The following is a 16,638-nucleotide window of genomic DNA, read 5'->3' on the forward strand; positions in this document are numbered from 1 at the left end:
TTCCACAGTTTACATAAACAGTTGGAACTCAGCTAGCACATGAAAAAGAAGTGACCTGAAGTACACTGGTTCGCTTTCTTCCTTGTTGAGCTCTCACAGCAAGAAGAGGAGAGAGGGTGAGCAATTAGGTTCTTACCTGCTAATTTTCTTTCTTTTAGTCCCTCTACACTGGCACAGAACAGATGGGTTTATGCTCCTCTGCCAGCAGGTGGAGACTGAGACACATTGACTTTTGGCTGTACAGTAGTACAAGTGGGCTGTGCAGTCCCATCTACAATCAGTCTGACAAATTTCAAGTAGAAACCAAGAGCTAAAGAACTGTGAACTTTAAACACACCAACTCTACTCTCACATGGAGAAGATAAAGTAGTTGCCCGGATTGGGATTGGAAACACTGTTGGATACTGATTAGAACAAAAACCTTCAAAACGTCCCCACAGCTCGCCAGCTAAGCCAGATGAACAAAATGCTGCTCCACCAAAATAAAAAACCAAGACCACAAAATCCTGCATTAAAAACCGTACTCTTCGCAAAAGAACACCGAAACAAAATGCTCCTGCCTCTTTAAGACAGGAGGGAGGTCACCTGAGGCCACAGGCAAAATGGCAGAACTTCCCACTGAGAAAATCTCCCCCGAGAGCAGCAGCAGCAAAGAGGCCTGAACAGACCCAGCCATTAAAACAGAACTGCAGGCAGCAGCTGCTGTAGTGGTAAGGGAGTCCCCAGCACTATCGGCAGTTAGGGAAACCTTATTTCCCTGACTGTCGGAGGCTAGGGAAATACCTGTGTGGGTGGTAGGGGAAGCCCGGCCCCGGACTTCTCCACTGCCTGCAGCAGATGAGCGGTGCACGCATGAAGGGGAACCCTGCTTGCCAGCATCCGAAGCCAACGAGGAATCCCCTTCATGGCGGTTGGAGCACTTTGTGCACATGTCGGCCACGTCCATTGCTCGTCGTGCACACAATTAGTACCTTTTCTCCACAAAAAGGGATTCAGGAAGGAGGCTGCGAATTACAGACTGGTGAGTCTCACATCGATAGTGAGTAAACTTCTGGAAACACTAATCAAACACAAATTAGATACGATCCTGAACAATGAGAATCTACGAGATCCCCATCAACATGGATTTACAAAGGGAAGGTCCTGCCAATCCAATCTAATCAGCTTCTTTGACTGGGTAACAAAAAAGCTGGATATGGGAGGAGTCCCTGGACGTCGTGTACTTGGACTTCAGAAAAGCTTTTGATAGCATCCTACATCACAGGTTATTGAGCAAGATGATTTCGATGGGATTAGGTGAAACGTTAACTGCATGGGTTAAAGACTGGCTTAGAGGTAGACTTCAGAGGGTGGTAGTGAACGGTACCCTCTCCGAAACGTCGGAGGTGATCAGTGGAGTGCCGCAGGGCTCGGTCTTGGGCCCGATCCTATTTAACATCTTCGTAAGGGACCTGGCTCAGGGGCTTCGAGGTAAAATTACATTATTTGCCGATGACGCCATACTATGCAACATAGTAGGCAAAAGCACAGTGCCTAACAGTATGATGCAGGACCTACTCTTACTGGAACATTGGTCCACGACTTGGCAACTAAGTTTCAATGCCAAAAAGTGTAAGGTCATGCACCTTGGCAGCAGAAATCCATGCAGAACTTACACCCTAAATGGTGAGACCTTAGCAAGGATTGCAGCAGAACGAGACTTGGGAGTGATCATTAGTGAAGACATGAAGACTGCCAATCAAGTGGAGAAAGCTTCATCCAAGGCTAGACAAATGATGGGTTGTATCCGAAGAAGTTTCATCAGCCGAAGCCCGAAGTTATAATGCCGTTGTACAGATCCATGGTGAGACCTCATCTGGAATATTGTGTACAATTCTGGAGGCCACATTATCAAAAAGATGTGCTGAGAGTGGAGTCAGTTCAGCGAATGGCCACCAGGATAGTCTCAGGACTCAAGGATCTCCCGTATGAGGAACGGCTGGGTAAGTTGCAGCTATACTCACTCGAGGAACGTAGAGAGAGGGGAGACATGATTGAGACGTTCAAATATATCACAGGCCGTATCGAGGTAGAAGAAGATATCTTTTTTCTTAAAGGACCCACAGCAACAAGAGGGCATCCGTTGAATATCAGGGGTGGGAAATTTCATAGCAACACCAGGAAGTACTTCTTCACCGAAAGGGTGGTTGATCATTGGAATGATCTTCCACTGCAGGTAATTGAGACCAGCAGCGTGCCAGATTTAAAAAAAAAAAAAAAATGGGATCAGCATGTGGGATCTCTTCATGGAAGAAATTAGAGGGGTGGGTCATTAGAGTGGACAGACTTGATGGGCCGTGGCCCTTTTCTGCCGTCATTTTCTATGTTTCTATTGCAAAAAAGTGAAAGGAAAATCGCCAGTTAACAATTAAATGCAATCAAAGCTAATTGAAAGCTTCTTTCCAGACTAGCACAGCCTCTTGATTTTTTTTTTCCAAATACATCTTTAGCTAACAAGTGAGCAGACCCCACTGGCTCTCAAAGCTATATGCCTTGTCCACCTCTAAGCCAAAATAAAAATTGGTGGTGGTAGGGGAAATGGGGAGAGGGACTCGACCAGTCGAGTGTGGCACCCCCGAGATTGGACAGACCCCCAAAAGGGTCCCCCAAGCTCAATCCAGCACTACAAACATGGACAAGAAGGCCACTAATCAAATCCAACAGGCCCTACACTAAACAAAGGAAAGACTACACGGGCTTACCACCTCCACTTGCTGGAGACTGATAACAGACTGATTGTAAATGGGACTGCACAGCCCATTTTTACTACAGTCAAAAGTCAATGTGTCTCAGTCTCCACCTGATGGCAGAGGAATGTAAACCCATCCGTTCTGTGATGGTCTGGAGGGACGCTAAAGAAGCAGCTGTGGCTGAGAATAAGAATGGGCCAGAGCCAGGTGAAATGTGCATTAGGGGTCTGGGAAGTACAGAGTGAGTGCGCAATGGGGACTGGAGGTAGAGCAAAGACAAGTGAGATATAGGTAGGGGTAAGTCATCACATGGCATCCGCGCATGTGTGGATTTCCTCCTGCCCGACATGATTTAGAGGGAAGCTTTTCAAAATCCAGACAAAGTGATGGGTTTTGAAAAGCCGTCCACAGCCCCCCGGACATGTCCTCGAAGAGGAGGACATGTCCAGGAAAATCTGGACATCTGATAACCCTAGATATAGGGATGGAAGAGCAAAGAAAGACGAGATGTGCCACGGGGAGCAGCAACTATTATGTGGGGATCAAGTCTGAGCAAGTGCCAAGAGGGAGAGAAATATTGATAACTGGGGAAAAAGAGAAAGAATGAGAAGAGGGGGTGTGGGCCTGGGGGAGAAGACTTTTGGGGGCAGAGGAAATTAGGAGTTTTGATGGGAAAGGGGATTTTGAGAAAGGAAAAGGCAGGAAAGGATTTCAGACTTTATGATGGAAGAATTCTGTGCAAAACACTACAAATATACAATGTAGAATTTTGCAGAATTTTAAAATACTGTATGTAGAATTTTCAAACATTTTGAACAGAATTTGCACCCAAGTAAAACATTGATGTTTTTAGTATTGCTTTCTGGCCTCTATTTTAGTAAGTTGTTTTTCATGGTATAAATAATCATGTATCATTAAGTGTATTACCTCATCCTGAAGCTGAATACGAATATTTTCTTTCTTTTTTTTTTCCAAAATTCTTTATTCATTTTTCCATCTTACATCAAGTGCACAATAATATCTCAGTTAAAACTTGTATACATCATTTGAATTTCCTTATAATATCATCGTAAATACCCCCACCCCCCTTCCCTCAAATATTTTAATCAAAAAATATCATATAAATATTATATTCTTATCTATTGATTAAACCTTTAATAGAACTTTATACCATCCCCCCTCCCCCTATGTATAATGGTACTTTCATTGAAAAATGGTGTCTAATCATTGTAATAACTTGTCAATGGCCCCCAAATCTTTTTTAAATTATTATAATTCCCTTTTTGTATGGCAATTGTTCTTTCCATTTTGTAAATGTGGCACAACAAATTCCACCAGAAGATATAGTTAAGTCTACTTAACTATATCTTCCAATTATTGGTGATATGTTGTATGGCGACTCCTGTCATAATCAATAAAAGTTTATTGTTGCTTGATGAAATTTGACTCTTTGTTCTCATTGACATACCGAATATTATTGTATCATATGATAATGCTACATGGTTTTCTAATAAACAATTGATTTGAGACCAAACTGATTTCCAAAATGCCATGATACAGGGACAATAGAATATTAAATGATCTAAAGTCCCTGATTCCAGATTACAATGCCAGCATCTATTTGACTTAGAGCTATCTAACTTTTGTAATCTAACTGGGGTCCAAAATGCTCTATGTAGAAGAAAAAAACCAAGTTTGTCTCATAGATGCAGACACCGTAGATCTCATTCTCCAAGACCAAATTCGTGGCCATTGAGACACAGTAATTTGATGCTTTATCTCAATGCACCAGATGTCCCTAAGTCCATTTTTAGGTTTTTTTTATTTATAAATCCGTTTATTAATTTATACCACTGTGCGGCTTGGTGACCCAAGAAGTCCACCTGAAAGCATAAGAACTCCAGACTATACTGATTATTGAGATTTTTCCATTCAGGGAACCCCTTCTAAATAGCCTGCTTCAGTTGCAACCATCTAAAGCTTTTTGATTTATTAAGACATATTTATGTTGCAACTGTGAAAAGTCAAGCAGTTTACCATTTGAAATAACATCGCCCAAAATTTGTATACCTGCAATCATCCAATGCTTCCAGATGACCTTAAATCTGCTAATTTGAATCTTGGAGTTTAACCATATAGCACAGTTACTTACCGTAACAGGTGTTATCCAGGGACAGCAGGCAGATATTCTTGACTGATGGGTGACGGCACCGATGGAGCCCCGGTACGGACAATTTTAGAGTGATTGCACTCTAAGAACTTGGAAAGTTCTAGTAGGCCGCACCGCGCACGCGCGAGTGCCTTCCCGCCCGACAGAGGCGCGTGGTCCCCAGTTAGGATAAGCCAGCTAAGAAGCCAACCCGGGGAGGTGGGTGGGACGCAAGAATATCTGCCTGCTGTCCCTGGATAACACCTGTTACGGTAAGTAACTGTGCTTTATCCCAGGACAAGCAGGCAGCATATTCTTGACTGATGGGTGACCTCCAAGCTAACAAAAAGAGGGATGGAGGGAAGGTTGGCCATTAGGAAAACAAATTTTGCAAAACAGATTGGCCGAAGTGTCCATCCCGTCTGGAGAATGCATCCAGACAATAGTGAGATGTAAAAGTATGAACTGAGGACCAAGTAGCAGCTTTGCAGATTTCCTCAATAGGAGTGGAACGGAGGAAAGCCACAGATGCTGCCATAGCTCGAACTCTATGGGCCGTGACAGAACCTTCCAGTGTCAGTCCGGACTGAGCATAACAAAATGAAATGCACGCTGCAAGCCAATTTGAAAACGTACGTTTCGTAACAGGACGTCCCAATTTATTCGGATCAAAGGACAGAAAGAGTTGAGGGAATGATCTGTGGGGTTTAGTACGCTCTAAATAGTAAGCTAAAGCCCGCTTACAGTCCAAAGTATGCAGAGCCTGTTCTCCAGAATGAGAGTGAGGTTTTGGAAAGAAGACAGGCAGAACAATGGATTGGTTGAGATGGAATTCAGAGACAACCTTAGGGAGAAACTTTGGATGTGTACGCAGAACCACCTTGTCATGATGAAAGACTGTAAAAGGTGGATCCGCCACCAGTGCATGTAGCATATCCCCTCCCTCCCTTTCTTCTTTAACTATTTTCTTATTATGGGAAAATGAAATTTAATTATTACAATATTTTGTTAATGGTCCCCAAATTTTTTTGAATTTATCCATATATCCTTTTTGTGTCCACTTCTGATGATAACATTGAAGAGTGGCAGGCTTCCTGGAGGCATCCAAAATAGAATGAACGGGCTGTGACAAAAGAGTATCATTCGAAGTCAGCCCGAGAGATACCAAGCTGTCAGGTGCAGAGACTGGAGGTTGGGATGCAGAAGGGTCTCCTGATGCTGAGTAAGCAGAGAAGGAAACAATGGAAGAAGAATAGGCTCCCTGGAACTGAGTTGAAGTAGAAGGGAGAACCAATGTTGCCTGGGCCACCGTGGAGCGATGAGAATCATGGTGGCCTGTTCCCTCTTGAGCTTGAACAAGGTTCGCAACATGAGAGGAAGCGGAGGGAAAGCATACAGGAACAGATTCGACCAGTCCAGGAGAAATGCATCTGCTGCTAGACGGTGAGGGGTGTAGAGTCTGGAGCAGAAGAGGGGCAGCTGGTGATTGTGAGGAGCTGCAAAGAGGTCTATCTGAGGAGTGCCCCACTGAGCGAAGATGGACTGTAGGGTTACAGGATCGAGAGTCCACTCGTGAGGCTGAAGAATTCTGCTGAGTTTGTCCGCCAAGGAATTCTGTGCTCCCTGAATGTAGATCGCTTTCAGGAATAGTTGGTGATTTGTGGCCCAAGCCCAAATCTTCTGGGCTTCCTGGCACAAGAGGCGAGAGCCTGTCCCACCCTGTTTATTGATGTAGTACATTGCTACTTGATTGTCTGTGCAGAGCAGGAGGACCTGAGGAAAGAGAAAATGTTGGAAGGCCTTGAGGGCATAAAACATCGCTTTGAGTTCCAGGAAATTGATGTGATGCTTCATTTCCTGGGCTGTCCAAAGACCCTGAGTTTGGAATTCGTTCAAATGAGCTCCCCAGGCATAAGGGGAGGCGTCGGAGGTGATGACAAGTTGATGAGGAGGTAGATGGAACAGAAGACCTCTGGAGAGATTTGAGGATATCAACCACCATTGTAGAGATTGACGAAGAGATGATGTCACAGATATGTGTCGAGAGCAAGGATCCGTCGCTTGGGACCACTGTGTAGCTAGGGTCCACTGAGGAGTGCGCAGGTGAAGACGTGCGAAGGGTGTGACATGAACTGTGGAGGCCATGTGACCCAAGAGTATCATCATTTGTTTGGCCGAGATAGAACGTTGTGGAAGCACCTGCTGACATAGAGATTGAAGAGTTTGGAGACGGTTGGACGGCAGGAACGCTCTCATGAGGACTGTATCCAGCACCGCCCCAATGAATTGAAGTCTCTGAGTGGGGATGACATGAGATTTGGGTAGATTGATCTCGAATTCCAGAAGCTGAAGAAACAGGATGGTTTGGTTGGTGGCCAAAAGTACTGTCTGAGATGAATTGGTCTTGATTAACCAATCGTCCAGGTAAGGAAAGACTTGAAGGTGGTGAGAGCGTAGGTAGGCAGCCACCACAATCAGACATTTGGTGAACACTCTTGGAGAGGAGGCAAGACCGAAGGGCAGCACCTTGTATTGGTAATGACAATGATTGATCATGAAGCGGAGGTACTGTCTGGAGGCCAGATTGATCGGGATGTGAGTATATGCCTCTTTGAGATAGAGGGAACATAGCCAGTTGCCTTGATTGAGAAGAGGGTAAAGAGTGGCCAGAGAAAGCATCCTGAATTTATCTTTGACCAAGCATTTGTTGAGATCGCGAAGATCTAGGATGGGTCTGAGATCTCCTGTTTTTTTGGGGACCAGAAAATAACGGGAGTAGAATCCCTTTTGAACTGGAGGAACCTCCTCTATGGCGTTCAGAAGGAGGAGGGATTGAACCTCTTGAAGAAGAAGGGAAGACTGAGGAGTGTTCAAAGCAGACTCTCTTGGCAGACTTTGGGTAGGAAGAGTCTGAAAGTTGAGAGAGTAGCCGTGGCGGATGATGTTGAGGACCCACTGATCCGAGGTGATGATTTCCCAACGGCTTATGTAATGAGCAAGGCGTCCTCCTATGGGTTGTGGAAGATGAGCAGATGGTACAATACTGGCTATGTCCTGGAGAACCAAGTCAAAAGGGTTGGGAAGACTTTTGTGGAGGAGGAGGCTTCACCTGTTGTTGTTGTTGTGCTGGTCTAGGGTTTTGCCTCTGTTGTTGTCGCTGACGCCTAGGCTGTTGAGGGGCCGGTGGCAAAGGACGAGCCACAAATCGGCGTTGGTAGGCCGATTGCTGCCGAAAAGGCCTGGTAGGTGGGGTCTTCTTTTTTGTTTTGAGGAGAGTATCCCACCTAGTCTCATGAGCTGAGAGCTTTTGGGTAGTGGAGTCCATGGATTCTCCAAAGAGCTCATCACCTAGGCAAGGCGCATTAGCCAGTCGATCTTGATGGTTGACATCAAGTTCTGAAACCCTGAGCCATGCCAGACGACGCATGGCCACCGACATGGCCGTGGCTCGAGAGGTCAGCTCAAATGTGTCATAGATCATGAATTTACGAAGTTGTAAAAGTGATGAAGAAGTTTGGCGAAAGGCAGATCTTTTGCGGTCAGGGAGGTACTTTTCAAAAGCAGTCAGATTTTGAATGAAATGCTTTAGATAGAATGAGAAATGAAAAGCATAATTCCCTGATCTATTAGCTAGCATCGCATTCTGATACAACCTTTTGCCAAATTTATCCATGGCCTTACCTTCTCTGCCAGGAGGGACCGAGGCATACACACTAGCTCCCATGGATTTCTTTAAAGTGGATTCCACCAAGAGAGACTCATGAGGGAGTTGTGGTTTGTCAAAGCCAGGAATGGGGATGACCTTGTATAAGGAGTCCAGTTTGCGAGGGGCTCCTGGGATGGTTAAAGGCGTCTCCAGATTTTTGTAAAAAGTCTCTCTTAATATATCATGGAGAGGCAATTTCAAAAATTCCCTTGGAGGCTGGTCAAAATCCAGTGCATCAAGAAACGCCTTGGATTTTTTGGACTCAGCCTCCAAGGGAATAGAGAGAGAGAGTCACACATCTCTTTCAGAAATGAGGTGAAAGAGGTTGCATCAGGCTTAGAGGACGGATCTAAAACAGAAGGATCCTCGTCAGCCAATGAACATTCCCCCTCAGAGAGAAGAGGCTCTTCGGAGTCACCCCACAGATCAGGGTCCCTCACTTGGAAGCTGCGATCTCGGGACTCCGGTGTGGAAGGGTCCAGGTGTCGAGTCTTGCATGTCGACTTACCCGACCTTAGAGAAGCGGTACCGGGAGATATTATAGGCTGTGTCGATGCTGAAGTTTGCACAGCCTGGTGTAAGGACCTCGGTTCCGGCGCTAAGATCGGCATGGATACCGATGAAGCAGAATGTACCGGTACCGACAGAGTGGATGCAGATAAAAGAGGCTGCTCCACTGTTGGTACTGGTGGCTCAGACCGGACCGGGACTGGAAGGCTCGGTTTCAAAAGAGCAGGAAGGAGCTGCTGCAATTGCTCCTTGAGCTGCACCTGCAGGACGGCGGCAATTCGCTCGTCCAGCGAAGGCACCGGTACCGCTTTTTTCTTCTGCGGTACCTTCGGTGCCACTCGACACTCCGAAGAGGAGGAACCCGAGGTCGAGGGGCTCACCTCAATCGGTGCGGAGCGCTTCCGCGGGCGCCTCGAGGTCGGCAGGACTGGGCTCGCTGCAACTGAGACCGGAGGACGCTCCAGCGGGGAAGGCTTCTTAGCCGGCTTACCTGGAGGATGCGACGCCGGCGCGGTGTCACGCGGTGTCGACGAGGTAGGTGCCGACTGCGACGGGGCTGATGTCGGGGCCGGTGCCGCAGAATCCGACATATCGGTACCAAACAATAACCGCTGCTGGATCTGACGGTTTTTTAAGGTTCTCTTTTTTAAAGTGGCACAGCGGGTGCAGGTGGACGCCCGATGGTCAGGACCCAGGCACTGTAAGCACCAGTTATGCGGGTCGGTGAGAGAAATGGGCCGTGCGCACCGCTGGCACTTCTTAAACCCGGGTTGGGGGGGCATGAACGTAAAAACGGCTTCTGCCAAATCGAAGGCCGAGGCCTCGATGGTGGCAGCAGGCCCCGCCGGGGCAAAACCGAAAAAAGAAAGGAAAAAGAAATTCTTTTTTTTTTTTAAGAAGGAAAATAATAAAAGAAAAAGGGAAATACAATTTCCGTAGAGGTTTACGCGAGCGGAAAGGCGAATGAGGAAAAAAGTGTTCAACAGCCGTTGAAAGTGCGTCTTCTTAGCTCCGCGGAAACTAAGAAACTGGGGACCGCGCGCCTCTGTCGGGCAGGAAGGCACTCGCCCGTGCGCGGTGCGGCCTACTAGAACTTTCCAAGTTCTTAGAGTGCAATCACTCTAAAATTGTCCGTACTGGGGCTCCGTCAGTGCCGTCACCCATCAGTCAAGAATATGCTGCCTGCTTGTCCTGGGATAAAGTTTGATTTGTTGATTTATAGATTGGAATAGGCATTAAATTACTAACATATCAGAGTTTTCCATGTATCCATAAATATTCTGTTTTCTTTATATAATCTAGGCATTTTAATATTAAGAACATGACATAATCTCAAAGGGAACATGAGTAGCCACTCCAACCACAACCAATCTGGAGTATTATCAATGAGCTCTGGGAGGACCCAATATATATCCTGTCGCAAAATATAGGCTTGATGATACCTATAGAAATTGGGAAAATTTACCCCACCCTCCACAACTGATTTTTGTAGAGATACTAAAGCAATTCTAGGAGTTTTGCCCAACCAAACAAATTTTGTAAGAATACTGTTTAACTTTTTATAAAAGGACCCCTTAAAAAAAACTGGTAACATTCCCATCTGATAACATACCACAGGCAATATCATCATTTTAATAGTTTGAACTCTCCCCCACCAAGACAGATGTAATGGATTCCATTGCTCGCACATTTCTGTTACCTTCTACAATAAAAATTTTTCATTCTCTTTCATTGTGTCTTCCAGGGTATTTTTTATCCAAATACCCATCTTCCTTCCATACAAAAGAAAATTAATCAAACAAGCCTTTTGTACAATACACGTTTAGTGGAAGTACTTCAGATTTACTCCAATTTATCTTATATCCTGAAAATTTTCCAAATTTCTCAATCAAATCAAGTAAGCATGGAATGGTTGTTTCTGGATTTCTCAAATGAAGCAAAATATCATCTGCAAATGCAGAGACTTTGTATTCCTGGTCTAAATAAGGAATACCCTGTATCTCCTTTACTTGCTGAATAGCTAATAATAAGGGTTCCAAAACAATATCAAAAAGCAAAGGAGATAGGGGACAACCTTGTCTAACCCCCCTCTGCAAATTAATGAGTTCTGAAAAATTATTATTAATATATAATTTTGCAACAGGGGAGCTATACAATGTTTGCACAGAATTTGCACCCGAGTAAAACATTGATGTTTTTAGTATTGCTTTCTGGCCTCTATTTCAATAAGTTGTTTTTCATGGTATAAATAATCATGTATCATTAAGTGTATTACCTCATCCTGAAGCTGAATACGAATATTTTCTTGAGAAGTGTAGTCCTGTTTAATCTTAATAGTTTGCCTCTCAAAGCTGGCAATTTTCTTCTCATACTCCTTATTATTATCAATCTCACCATTCAAAAACTGGAGCCTCTCCTTAGCCATGGCCTCCTTTTCTCGTTGCTCCTGTTTTAGATGTGCTAGTAACTAGCAGAATAAAAAATATTTAAGAATCCTGAATATTCATTATGCTTGACTTCTGGACACTTTAAGGACTGGCCTTTTAATTTTTTAAAAGATACCAGCAGCATTGCTGTGCAGCAATCAGAAGTCAGGGTCTACTTTTGCTCATCAGGGTCTACTTTTGCTCATCAGTGCTGAGATTGTTCAGATTCCATAGAAAGACTAAAGCAGTTACTGTACTTTCTAAGACAGGACAAGTAATATTGTACAACCTGGATAACCCAGAATTAATTAGATTGCACAGATGGATTGACTTCAGAATTCCTAGACAGGAAGCTACAAGGGGACACTAAAGAGTTCTCAGCCCAACCAACAAAGTTGGGGCAGTATCCATCGAGGGCTATACACTTAGTCCAGGAATTTTCCACTTTTTTCGTTCCATATTTTTCTGATGGAACAAAAAAGTGGAAAATCACTGGACTAAGTATATAGCTCTCGATGGAGATTATCCCAACTTTGTTGGTTGGGCTGAGAACTTTTGCGGCCCCTCGTGCATTACAACTGAGAAATGTAATGCTGAGTACTGAAACAATTACATTTCAACATGATCTATTTTTATATAATTTATAAAAGCAATTTTAAATTTAATGTTTAAAAAGTCACTGGCTGTCTAGAGCAGTGTTCTTCAACCATTCTCCCCTCCCAGAAGCTCTTGGTACTTGCCAGCGCAGTGATTCACTTAAGCAGCCTTGGGGCTTTTGCTGAGTCACGGCCCGCCTCGGATGATGCAACTTCCTCTTTCCTCAGAGGTGGCGTGACCCATCAAAGGACCCAAGGCTGCCTAAGTGAATTGTTGCTGCAGGCAAGTACTTAGAGCTGCTGGGAGGGGAGCAGAGTGAAAGGGAGGAAGCCACTGTTGGAGGCTGGGAAGCTGCTAGATAAAGGGAGAGCTGCTACTGGACCTGGAGGGAGGGAGAAGGAGAAATGCTGCTGGGAGAGGAAGAGGGAAAGGGAAGGGAAGAGAGTTACTGTTGGATAGGGGGAGGAGGGAAGGGAAAAAGAATAAAGGAAGCGAAAAGCTGGCAGGGAGATTAGAGGAGGGGAAGGGTTAAGGGTGGAATGGAGAGATCAGATGAGGGACAGGGGAGAGACAGGAATGAGAAAGTAGAGAGATTAATGCTGGAAAGGGGGTCAGCAGAGAAATAAGGAAAGAGGGACAAAGATGCCAGATCTGGTGTAGGAGAGATAAAAATTAAGAGAGCAGTGAAGCTGGAATGAATCATGTAAAAAGGAGAGAGGGGATGCAGGCTGGATGGAAAGGGGAGAGGGGCATAGAAAGAAGGCAAATACCATATGGAAGGGGGAAATGGCAGACTAGATGGAAGGGACAGATGCTGGATTGAAGAGACAGAGAAGGAAGATGCTGGAAGGAAGAGTGAAAAGAAGATGAAAGCAGAAACCAGAGAAAAAAAAATTTATTTATATTTTATGATTAGCATATATCAGATTTGAAATATGTATCCTGCTAGAGCTGGTTTTAGACATAACTGGGGACTGCAAAGCCCAGGCAGTATTTCTTTAGCTTCCAGCTCTCTGACCAGGGGGCAGTTGCCCTAGTTGCACTCCTCTAACACTAGTCTTGTCATGTGTGACTGAGGTATTCTGTTAGCATGATAATTCTGTGTAGCATTCTGTAATAATTTGGCTTATTCAGTTTTCTTGATAGTAGAGGGAATATATGTGAAGGAGAGGGGAGACAGGGGTTTTGTTGATCCTTGCGCTGTATTATTTGTATTTATAAAATGACAATTGTACAGAATATTGTTTCTTTTTAGACTTTAATAAAATACATTCAAGATAAATTCATAACTGAGGTTTGTGTGGATGGGATCAGATGGTTTGCGGGAACCGAGCTCGCAGAGACGGGGTTTTAATATAAGTCTTAGCAGGTTGCTGGTCCACAAAATAATTATTTTATTTCCGCCAGTCCATAGGTGTAAAAAGGTTGAAGAACACTGGTCTAGAGCAGTGATTCCCAACCCTGTCCTGGAGGAACACCAGGCCAATCGGGTTTTCAGGCTAGCCCTAATGAATATGCATGAGAGAGATTTGCATATGATGGAAGTGATAGGCATGCAAATTTGCTTCATGCATATTCATTAGGGCTAGCCTGAAAACCCAATTGGCCTGGTGTTCCTCCAGGACAGGGTTGGGAACCACTGGTCTAGAGGACGTAATTTTTTTTTTTTTTAAATCATTCTCATTGAGATATGGATGTTTTGATTCACAACGGCTGGCTGCCGCCTTTATATTCTTGAATTTGTTGTTAATAAAAAGATTTAAACTAATGCTTAATAAGTAACACCTTACTCTCGCTGGCTTTTACAAAGCTGCAGTAGAGATTTCTAACATGGGCTGGAGAGATAAATGCTCCGATGCTCATAGAAATCCTATGAACGCTGGAGTATTTACCTCACCAGCGCACAGTAGAAACCTCTATTACGGCTTTGAACATAAGAACATAAGAACATAAGCAGTGCCTCTGCCGGGTCAGACCACAGGTCCATCCCGCCCAGCAGTCCGCTCCCGCGGCGGCCCAAACAGGTCACGACCTGTCTGTATCACCAGAGGGGGCTCCCTTGCCACCTTGGTTTCTCATTTTAGAACCTGAAATAGAAAATGAGAACTATTGTACTTTCATATAGACCAGAAAATGCAAAACACTCTTCACCAGAGCACAGTGATCAATGTCTTGGTCCCTCCTTTGCATCTGTTCGATCATACTTTCCCATTGGTCAAGCAGCTCCTGTCTTTCCCGATGAACTCTTCGAAAGTCCTCTGCTGCCTTATCTAACTCAATCTGTAAAGAAAAGCCAGCAGTTCCATTTTATGTTTCCAGTGTTACACCGGGAAACTACAAATAATTTTGCTCAGTGGGGCATATATCCAGGGAGTCTGCCTATGGCAGCAAAACTTGTATTTTTTATTGGGGGGGGGGAAGTGACTTTGGCATGCCATGACAATAGCATCATATCTTCCCCTTCTTCCCTTTCCCTTGTCAAGCATCCTGCCACTACCCCACCTTGTCCTGATTCCAAAATGCTAATGGGACACAGCACTATATAGGGCCTTTAAACATGATCCATATTCAAGCACTACAGCATCCTGTTCGGCCTCACAACAGGACATTTAGCATGGGGAGAGGGAGAAAGCAGGACACAGCAGTGCTTGAATTTAGACTTGTGCTCAAGACCCCAGGTCTTAGCCGGGGCAGCTGTGATGGTAACAAGCAAGGGCAGGACTTGAGAGGATGAAGGGAAATACTGGCCACTGAGGAAGGAGGGAAAGGAGGGGGAGGGAAGATGCTGACTATGGGTACAGCCTTAAGCCACCTCGTGGGCAAGAAGGACCACACAGCTGAAAGTTCATCTATGGCATCAAATAACCTTGGGACAGCTCATATACCTGAGCTGTGACGGTTTCTGTGAATGCATTGTCAAGTTGTTTTCGTTTCTGGCGAGCTTCTGTGGTCAGCTTTTCTATTTGTAGAGAAAATTCCTGTTAAAAAATAAGGCAGAGAATATTTTAAAAGTTGTCAAAATGAAAAGCTTTACCCAACCTAAATATTATATGGTGAACAGAAAAAAGGGACCCTGAGCATTTTACCTCATAAATAGGTGCAGAGCAACTCATGTTAAGTCAAATTTTCAATGCACAATTACTAAAAGCAAGATAGTAACAATACATATCATCACAAATAGGAATGAAAAATAAAAGCTGTCCAGTATACATTTGGCAAAAACTTATGTGAGTTTTTTTTAGATGAGCAGTAAACAAAGCAGCTTCTGCAAAATAAACAAAAAGGTTAATTTTAGTCACAGAATTTGTTCAAAATGTCCTCCCCAAGACAGGTGATGTTAAAATGAGATTGCATGAATTTATTAAAGCAGGTAGCTTAGGAAGGCTAGCAAGGCTCTCATGTAAAATCTTTAAACTCTTCTATGATCTTTGTGGCTGAATGTTTAGTGCCACAATGATTTCCTTTTCCAGAGCCCAGGGTTAGTAGTACCATTGGTTGGTGGACACTTAGCATTTTCTTATTCATTTTAAACTTGTTTGTCTGCATAGCAGAGGAATAATAATAATAACTTTATTTTTGTATACCGCAGTACCAAGGCAGTTCAGAGCGGTTAACAACGGAAGAGACTGTACATTTAACAGCGATGTTACATACAAGACAGTGAAGATAATAGTACAATAATAATAATAATAAGTACAAGATAATAGAGTTGCAAACAAGACATTCAGTTAAACTTGGCGTTCAGTTTATCTTGGACGTTCAGATTAACTTAACAAGTCGGGGGAAGTCAGGTAAATCCAGAGGCATATCAGAGATCAAGGCAGGGATACAAGGTAGGGGGGAGTCAGAGAAATTTATCAAAGAGATAGGTTTTGATCGATCTCCTGAAAGTTTGGTAGGAGGGTGAATTAGAGATGAGGGTGGTTAGGCATTTATTCCATTTGCCTGCTTGGAATGCTAGAGATCTATCAAGGAATCTCTTGTAGATACAGCCCTTTAGGGATGGGAAGGCAAACCGGTAGGCATTTCGTAAAAATAAAAGCCGACACCTAACCCTAGAACAAATGGACTAATAGTAGACTCTTGCTACTTACTTTTATCTGGCTCTCATCTTTTTGGGAGTACTTCAGGATGGTAAGTGCATCGTCATCTTTATGGACGGATTCTTCAATCCAAGCCTCCAAAGCCTGCTGATCCCAGTTCATCCTTAATTTCAACTCCTCCAGTTTTTGAGTGCTCTTGAATATAGTATTCTAATATTGTTACAAGAAAAATTAAATTTGTTCAGCTTTTCTAACATATACACAATAAATATTAGCTTCATCTTTCAAGCAAATCAAATTTCTAATGAGACAATTTCTTGGGAGGAAAACCCCCTAAGGGTAGATTAGGCTCTTACCTCGATAATCTTCTTTCCAGTACAGTAGTCTTGACAAATGAATAATATCCCCAAATCGTGAGTTTCTTGCAGAAGGATGTCATTTACATCTTTCAGCTTCGCCTCCTTCCTCAGTGAGCTGT

The 16,638-nt window shown here is 44.0% G+C and overlaps 1 protein-coding gene across 4 annotated transcripts in view; it reads right to left on the reverse strand.

Moving 5' to 3' along the window:
- The window catches only part of CCDC39 (coiled-coil domain containing 39), a 187,398-nt gene that overhangs the window by 76,508 nt on the left and 94,252 nt on the right, over nt 1-16,638 (reverse strand). For 3 of the 4 annotated variants that reach the window (XM_033958862.1, XM_033958864.1, XM_033958861.1), the window contains exons 4-7: nt 16,212-16,370; nt 15,003-15,095; nt 14,269-14,397; nt 11,370-11,561 (exon numbers count right to left, since the gene is read on the reverse strand). In XM_033958862.1, coding sequence (XP_033814753.1) covers nt 11,370-11,561; nt 14,269-14,397; nt 15,003-15,095; nt 16,212-16,370 — 573 coding nt within the window. The remainder of the gene's footprint in view (nt 1-11,369; nt 11,562-14,268; nt 14,398-15,002; nt 15,096-16,211; nt 16,371-16,638) is intronic. The other variant, XM_033958863.1, reaches the window with a different exon arrangement.

The sequence above is a fragment of the Geotrypetes seraphini genome, chromosome 9 (genome assembly GCF_902459505.1).
Source record: "Geotrypetes seraphini chromosome 9, aGeoSer1.1, whole genome shotgun sequence".
In the NCBI taxonomy this organism is placed as follows: Eukaryota; Metazoa; Chordata; class Amphibia; order Gymnophiona; family Dermophiidae; genus Geotrypetes; species Geotrypetes seraphini.